The sequence below is a fragment of the Theropithecus gelada genome, chromosome 8 (genome assembly GCF_003255815.1).
Source record: "Theropithecus gelada isolate Dixy chromosome 8, Tgel_1.0, whole genome shotgun sequence".
Lineage (NCBI taxonomy): Eukaryota > Metazoa > Chordata > Mammalia > Primates > Cercopithecidae > Theropithecus > Theropithecus gelada.
In genome coordinates this window covers 587,414-596,267 of record NC_037676.1, presented here as the reverse complement: position 1 = coordinate 596,267, position 8,854 = coordinate 587,414, and the positions used below count along the sequence as shown (strand labels likewise).

General features: G+C 48.6%; 1 protein-coding gene across 1 annotated transcript; it reads right to left on the bottom strand.

Moving 5' to 3' along the window:
* Positions 1 to 6,274: 6,274 nt before the first annotated feature.
* DEFB136 (defensin beta 136) lies at positions 6,275 to 6,934 on the bottom strand. Its single transcript, XM_025395418.1, has 2 exons — positions 6,880 to 6,934; positions 6,275 to 6,456 (listed from the first exon to the last, which is right to left on the bottom strand). The coding sequence occupies exons 1-2, from the start codon at positions 6,932 to 6,934 to the stop codon at positions 6,275 to 6,277; spliced, it is 237 nt and encodes a 78-aa protein (XP_025251203.1).
* Positions 6,935 to 8,854: the final 1,920 nt, after the last annotated feature.

The following is an 8,854-nucleotide window of genomic DNA, read 5'->3' as shown; positions in this document are numbered from 1 at the left end:
GGTGGCTCGCCATGGGCTGAGCAGAAAGTCAGCATACCCTGGGCCAGCAGAACCCAGCATTTATTTGTAATTACTCTCTGTATCCTCCAAAGATTCTGCTTTACATGAGACAGAGTGGACTAAGAGAAGGAGAGCGAGATTGAGGGTGGGGGATCTTCATGGCTTAGACACTTGCCTAAGCAACCTTTCCTTTAGAGAAATAAAGGGGAAACGTCATGTTCTTCCTCAATGAAGATGGGGAGCATTGTATTACTTTCCATTTTCCTTTGAAAGCCATTGAGAGAAGAACAAATAGATTTTGGCCTAAAATTAACCTCTTGCTGCTTCCAGAATAACTAAGGCTTCTGAGCCCGCAGCAGCTTGTTGCAGAACTGGGAGGGATTTTAGATTCTCCTAGTACAATGGCGAAGAAAAGCACAAGTATGTTCAGTAGTATTAGACTGGGTCTCCTGAGGGGCTTTTTTACTTTTAATTTTTGGGACAATCTCGGTGTCTCACCCAGGCTGTGTGCAGTGGTGCGATCATGGCTCACTGCCTCAATCTCCCCAGGCTTAAGTGATCCCCCCACCTCAGCCTCCTGAGTAGCTGGGAGTACAAGTGCGAGCCATCACACCTGGCTAAGTTTTGTATTTTTTGTAGATATGGGGTTTTGCCATGTTGCCCAGGCTGGTCTTCAACGCCTGTTCTCAAGTAATCCACCCCACTTTGAGTTCCAAAGTGCTGGGATTACAGGCATGAACCATTGCACTCAGCCCCAAGGGGATTTTACATTCGGGCCTGGCTCACAGTTCTCAGCATCTGAGATGAAACAAACCCAGCAAACAGAAGTTCAGAAAGTTGATTTGGCTGGGTTCCCTAGAAGCAATTTAGGTTGTGGTTGCCAAGTCCCCAAGCCATCTGCTTATAAAGTCAGAAAGCCACTTATTCTGGCGTGTGTGAAGGGCACGTCCTATACAGAACGCCTGCTGAGCGTCAGGAGGCCAGCTGCAGGTGACAGGCCTCGTGAGTGCACACGGACGGGGGTGAGGCTTTCGATATTCTGCCGAATCCAACAAACGCCTTTCCCCACTCCAGGGAGGTTTCGGTGTGTGAAAGAGACCTGGGACTCCAGGCACATCTGTACTCCTTCTGCCCTTTTCCAGGCCCATTGAAGGCCATCAAAATACAGGTTGCACCTGTCAGGACTCAGGCTGGAGCCGGCCAGGCACCCTGGAGTCAGCCTGCCCCTGAGGTTGTGGGAGGAAAAGCACCAAGTGCAGCCTGAAGACTTTGATTCCAGGTCTCTTATCCCTCTGCGAGGGAGCTGACTCCAGGGCAGTTGAAGGAAAGGTCAGTTTCTTCTGCAGCTTCTCCTTCTTCTCAGTTCCTCTCTTGTCTAGCTCTGCAGTTGAGCAGAGCTGAGCAGTGCTAACCTGTGGGGAAATCCAGACAGAAGCTAGAAATCTCCTGCCCAGGTACTGGGAAGAGAATTTCTCAGATGAGGTTCAACCTGTCAGGTCCTGTCAAAGTCCCAGGCTATGAGCTTAAGGGTACCTGCCTCATGGTCCAGTTTGAAGGGCTGATTTCTCCTGACATCCTTACCCATGCTTTTCTAACCTGACTCCACATCTCCAGAAAGTTGCCGTTCACCCCTTCCCCTTCCTGTTCCAGCAGTGCTCTCAGAGAGACCGAGGCTTCATGTTACAGATCAGGAAGCAGAAAGAGAGTGGCTACATCTGTGTTTGAATCCCAGCTTTGCACACTGATGAGTTGTGTGGTCCTGGGAAAATGTCTTGCCTGCTCTGAATGTTAGTTTTTACACCTGTACTTTAGTTATGAAAGATTTTACACTATCAGGTCCCCTGATGGGTTGGCAATTAGTTGAGTAATCTGCTTCAATTTTTTTTTTTTTCCCCGAGACAGAGTCTTGCTTTGTTACCCAGGCTAGAGTGCAGTGGTGCAATCTCAGCTCACTGCAACATCTGCTTCCCAGATTCAGGTGATTCTCCTGCCTCAGCCTCCCGAGTAGCTGGGATTACAGGCACCTGCCACCACGCCTGGCTAATTTTTGTATTTTTAGTAGAGATGGAGTTTCACCATGTTGGCTAGGCTGGTCTTGAACTCCTGACCTTGTGATCTGCCCTCCTTGGCCTCCCAAAGTGCTGGGATTACAGGCATGAGCCACTGAACCCAGCCAATTTGCTCCGGTTTTAGAGAACAAGATTGGAAGACTTCCTCACACACAACCTCAGGAATCAGGGCGAGGAATCCATCTGAACACCTCATGCTCACAGCCAGTTGTTCCTGTATTGCGCACTGGTCCTGGCTTCACCCTGAATTAAGAAGTCATGATGTAGGCCGGGCGCGGTGGCTCACGCCTGGAATCCCAGCACTTTGGGAGGTCGAGGCCGGTTGATCACTTGAAGTCAGGGGCTTGAGGTCAGCCTGGCCAACACCGTGAAACCCCTTCTCTACTAAAAATACAAAAAAAGTAGTTGGGCGTGGTGGCACTTGCCCATAGTCCCAGCTACTCAGGAGACTGAGGCAGGAAAATCGCTTGATCCTGGGAGGTGGAGGTTGCAGTGAGCCGAGATCGCACCACTGCACTCTAGCCTGGGCGACAGAGAGAGACTCCATCTCAAAAAAGAAGACAAAAAAAAAAAAAAAAAAAGCCATGTCTGAGGTCTAGAATACTAAGTCATTGTCCCTTCAGCACGTGGCCATTGGCATTGCCTGCTTAAACCCCAAACTGTGAGGGTTGGCACGGTTTGTGAAATATGCTGCAGTATGTAGCAATTGGGTATCTTTTGGAGGGAGCTTAAGGAACTGCTACTCCCATCAACTCTGTGCGATGGAATTGCTTTTGTCCTCAGAAGCAGATGAGTGGGCTCTCTAAGATGAGCTGGGATATCCCATAATTTGAGAAAAAAGCTGTCCGTGTCCCCAAACCAAAGCACCAGCAGATAAAGAAGGCACTATTGTCCCAACAGGTTGACTCCAGGCTTTCCTGCCTGATAGGGTCAGAAGCTCTCTGCTGGTGCTAGCGGAGAAGACCTGAGCGGCACAGGCTTCTACCTAGATTTTGTGGGGATAGCACACCAGCTGGATCTGACAGGTGGAGCTCACTGTTGCTCGATGGTCGGGGGAAAGAAGGCAGGGAATTTAGTTGCTATCCTGCTGTGGCTGACCATACTTTCCAATAGGCCAGGCCTGAACCTCAGGGTCTGCCTGTGACCCACCAGCCATGCCACGCTCAGTCCTGTCTGCTGGGATGTCTGGGCATGAGCCCAGCACAGTGGGCGGTTATCGTGGAGATAGGAGACATGTGCTCCCTGCCAAAGGCCAGTTTCAGGAAACTGATGAGACCTCTGCTTTTATTCGGGATCTCTGAACATCCAGTGGTAGGGACAGCTAGTCTTGCTAACAGAATCCTTCCTTTCTTAGGGTCTGACACCATCTCAGTGATGGTGGACATCATAATGATCTCGGGGGATACAACAGGACCTGGTTCTGTTGTGCAGAAGTTGATTGCTCATCTGTGGTCCCCTCACTCCCAGACCAACGACCAGAGGGAGAACTTGAACTGGTTTCTAGAAGGGCCCCACAGAGGCAATGCTTAATGCAAGAGCACCCTCTCCTTTTCACTCCTCTCATCCCACCTGCTCATTCCACTAAGAATGGTTGTTCCCAGCCTGGTTTTTGGAGTTCCTGAGATGCACAATCAGGAACTGGGTGGTAAGAGGAGTCTGACGTTTGTTGAACAAAAGCTGAGCTTCTGTATACCTGGATCTTGAAAGGCAGAGACGCTGGCTTTTGGAAAAGTGCCGTGGCTCCATATCTGAACCGTTTAATGTAACTTGACAGACACAATATGGGGAGTCCTTTGTGATTATTATTTGACAGCTGAGTACTTTGGGAGGTCGAGGTGGATGGACACCTGAGGTCAGGAGTTCGAGAGCAGCCCGGCTAATTTTTGTATTTTTGTGGAGTTTCACCATGTTGGCCAGGCTAGTATCGAACTCAGGTTATCTGCCTGCCTCGGCTTCCCAAAGTGCTGGGATTACAGGCGTGAGCCACTGCACCTGGCCAGATTTCTTGGTTTCAAGTAACAGACATCAACTCTGGATATCTTAAGCATACAGAGAGTACTGGGAATATATCTTGCCCCCACAGAATAGGTGTGAGATACGCCCATAAACCAAGGGGGCTCTGCAGGGCTGTTTTGTCTAATCATGGTCCTGAAACAGTTTGCCGCACCAGGATGAGCTGGTATCTCGATGGCAACCATGTGATTCTGTCATTCACTCTAGTAAAATTTCTGGAGACATAGGTCCCTAAGCCTAAATTGTGGACCCTCCCCATGGCTGCCCTGGGACTTGGAGAGCGAAATTGACACCTGTGGCCCCCGCAGAGACGCTGCCCACTGACTCGAAGTTCACATCCAGTGGGCTACAGGGTCAGTACATTACGCTGTTTGTGTGTGATCATTTAGTATTCTTGTTTCTTGTGTGGGTTTTCAGCAAAAGTAATTGTACAGTTTCGGTCCTCTCTGAGTGCGGCTGGAGAGAGCTGTGTCTTTTCTGCTCCCCACTGTCAAAGTTAGAGCAGCATCTCCACCAGGCTGGAGTGACCATGGCCTTAGAAACTGCAAGAAAAGCGTTGGGGTGTTTAGCCTTTTTTGAGCTTTGGATCCTTTTGACATCTGGTGAAAGAATATCTGCTTTTTCCCTTCACCCAGTTTTCTCTTTTATTTTCTATTTTTATGTTAATTTCACTGCATTTATATTGTTTTGTGAACTTTTGCAATGTCCTTCCCTGTTTTTTTTTTTTTTTTTATACGGGGGTGGTTTGAAATGAGCATGTGCAGCTGGTCTGATGCCACAGGCCCACTGTAGACACACTCACAGACCCAAAGGGATGAGCTAAAGCATGATGCCCTCAGAGGCTTGCCTCGTGGACCATGATGATCTCTGGTTTTTCTTCTTTGCTGGAATTTGGGGGATTGATGTTGAGGCTGGGCTCTGAGCAGTCAGCTCACCCCTGCTTAGCATTCAGTGCAGACTGTCAGAGTGTGCCTGCCAGGCACGTTCGTGGAGAAGGGAGCTCCTGAAACTCAGCTACCCTTCTCTTTTCTTAGTAGAGAATGAGGAGGGTCTCAATGCAGACCCGAGGCCTCTGCCTCCAGGTGGGAACCCTGGAGTGGATGGTAGGATGTGCTGTTGGACAGTCCTGCCCGGCAGACAGCTGCACATTTGGAATGGGTGTATGGTCCAGTGTGTCACTGCAGTGGTGAAAGTAGCATGTTCAGTGTGTGGGATTTTAGGGTGACACTGATCGTGACTCATGAAAGCCACTGAGTACAGAACCATGAAAGCAACTTGGCAACCAGAAGCGTGATGGCTTTAAACCACAGGATGAGCGTTGAGGGGCTTGCCATTCGAGGGGTCTACTTGGATTCTTGCCTCCTCATTGGAACCACAATCTGGCTAGAATCTCATACTTACTAACAGAGAGGTGGTGCAACTTTACACTCAAGACACTGCGTGCAGACTGTCTGGGTTTAATCCCAGGACTAACTCTTGTCGTGTGACCTTGGAACATATTCTTCATCTGTAAAATGGGAGAAATTGTAGATTTTATTGTGTGGAGTAAGTTACCTAATAGATGAAAATCACTCAAATGTGTGCCTGGTGCATGGTTAGCTCGTTTCTATGCCCAGAATATATCTTCGCTTGGGCCTGTGAACTTGTATTAATCCATCGAATTTTATTATTATTATTTTTTGAGATGGAATCTTGCTCTGTTGTCCAGGCTGGAGTGCAGTGGCACGATCTCGGCTCAATGCAACCTCCGTCTCCCAGGTTCAAGCAATTCTCCTGCCTCAGCCTCCCCGAGTAGCTGGGATTACAGGCACCCACCACCAAACCCAGCTGATTTTTGTATTTTTAGTAGAGATGGGGTTTCACCATGTTGACCAGGCTGGTCATGAACCCCTGACCTCAGGTGATCTGCCTACCTCAGCCTCCCAAAGTGTTGTGGTTACTGGCGGGCGTGAGCCACTGTGCCTGGCTTGAATTTGAATTTGAAAGAGGAATGAGTGATTGGGGATGGGAGGGTAGGAAAAATAATAGGGGATGCATTTCATGGCAGTGCTCCCTTTACAAAATGCTTCTGGAATTTTGCCAGTAAATTATCAGAATCTGGTCCTCATTTGCTGCCCATGGCTCACTTACAAGCTCTCAGATCCTTACACACAGATTAGGAGTTTAGTACTTTGAGCCATTCACACATCTTTTTAATGAGACCATGGCTCTTTGGCTTGTGGGGGTTGAAAACGTGTCATATTTTTACAGCAAGACAGAATATTGTGGCAGAACGCAATCCACTGGTATCCTGGCGGACACCCGAAGAAACATACGGCTTTCCGGCTAGTGCAGGTGCGGACTTTGACTCCATCATTCCCAAACATACCTTTTCCTGATGTGGGGAGAGACCACAGAAAAGAAACATCAATCTTCATGAGGCTGGGAGAAATCCTAGGCCTGCCATCACCTCCTGGTGGATGGCTTGTTAGTTGTGATTCACCTCACCTCTGATCACATCTCGGCAAGGCAGATAACGCTCAGGGTAGCCAGAGGCATTGGAGGGGAGATAGGAATTTGGGTTGCTGCATGATCTGTGTGCACAGTGACATCCACTCCCCTCCCCGGTGCCCTGGCAGATCTTGCGGCTGCAGCAGCAGCAGAGCAGGGCAGGAGCAGTCTGCTCACTGTGCCCCTAACCTGCTGGCCCATCTGATATTGGTGTCCTGTTGCTGGGCTTATAGTTAGAGGGTTTTTAAAGCATCTCAATCTTTGGGAACCCCCACTTTTATGTTCAGACCCACACCCACTGTTTTACCTGAAGGCAGTAGGATCACCAGGAGGAGGAGTAACGCAGAAAGATGGAGGTTCATGGCCGAAGAGGGCACAGAGCTGAAACTCCCAGTCGTGGCTGCCTGAGAGGCTCCTTTATAGAGCTGGGCTGGGCTGGGTGGGGCTGGACGCTGGCCTCACTCTTCCTGGAGGGGCAGACTGAGGAGATCACAGGGTTCTGCAGAATTCGAGGGAGAAAAGGCCCTGGGCCATTCAGTGCTACCTCCTTTTCTACAAACCGCAGGAAAAGAAGAGACTCAGCTAAGGCTGTCGTGTTTCCTGACAGCAGCACGGGAGAAAAGACCAGGATCCCCATGCCTAGGCCTGAACACTTTCCCTCTCCCTTCAAGTGTACTTTGATAGAAACATGACCGTGAAAACGTCTGCTCTGTCTCTTCTTTCCTCTGGGGCACCACGGAAAGCTCGGGAGCACAGAGAAAGGGTGTTACGAAACACAGGCTTAATTTAAGCCTGGAAAGGCAGTTCCAAGACACAGAGGCTCTCAAGGTGTCAACCACCGGTCTGACCAGGAGAAGGGGCTCAGAACCAGTGGAGAAGGGACAGCTTCCTTGTCTGGTGGCTGACTTACTTACCTGGCTGAAGGCAGATACTGCGAAAAACAAAAAAGTCCTGGAAAAGTTCGCTGATGGACTTTGTTTTCCAAATGACTGGTATGAAATGTTGGCTAGGATCAGGGGACTTCGAAGCTTCTAGGAGAGATTTCTTTTTTGGAGTTGAGGAGTTGAAACTCCCCCTTAGAAGAGTTGGTTCAGTGCTGTGTTCAAGGTTGGACGCACGGTGTCCAGAGTGGAGCCAGACAGGGCTTGTCTGGAGTGACAGAGACTCAGCCCTGGGGAAGGGCCCTCGGGCCTGTCTCTCTTGGGGTAATGAGGGATGTCTCAGAGTGAAGATGACACTAACTTTGGTTTTGTTCTGACCCTTAAGGCAGGCTTGTACCCAGGCAGCCTACGACCACAGGGCTCTGAGTGTGTAGCGTGGCAGTAGAGCATGGCGTTACTGGCTATGCTCTGCTTTGCAGGCTTACACGCTCAGACGCATTACATAGCATCTCAGCCTCAAGATCTGCTTCTCAAAAAGTGCACTGGAAGCTTTTGCGTGTGTTTTCTTTTTGAGGATGAAATGAGATACAGCTTATAAAATGCTTTGCATGCACACTGCCATACAGTAGGTACCCAATATTATTACTATTATTAATTTTTTTTTGAGACAGAGTCTCGCTCATCACCCAGGCTGGAGTGCAGTGGCCCAAACTCGGCTTACTGCAACCTCCACCTCCTGGGTTCTAACGATTCTCCTGCCTCAGCCTCCGAAGTAGCTGGGACTACAGGTGCCCGCCACCACACCTGGCTAATTTTTGTATTTTTAGTAGAGATGGGGTTTTGCCATGTTGGCCAGGCTGGTCTGGAACTCCTGACCTCAGAGGATCCACTTGCCTCGGCCTCCCAAAGTGCTGGGATTACAGGCATGAGCTACCCCACCCGGCCAATACAGTAAGCACACATAGTCTTAATTTTCTGGTTCTTGCTTACTAATCTTTCCCTACTAGGTTATAAAACTATTTCCTATATTATCTTTCTTTTTTCTTTATTATTTTTCTTTCTCATTTAGCTCTATAACCACCTGTGATGATTTCTGTGTATGGTGTAAATTAGTTTATTTTTCCCCCTATGGAAAACCAATTGTTTCAAGACCAAAAATTATTGAAAAGATTGTTGTTTCTCTACTGTTTAGCTGTGCCACCTTCGTTTTAAATCAGGCTCCACATATGCATGAGTCTGATGCTGGAAAACATGATCTGCCCTATTGTTCTATTTGTCTATATTTGCACTAACGCCATGCTGCCTTACTGCTATAGCTTTATAATAAGTTAATAAGCTTTTAAATAAGATCTATCTATCTATCTATCTATCTATCTATCTATCTATCAATCATCTATCTAT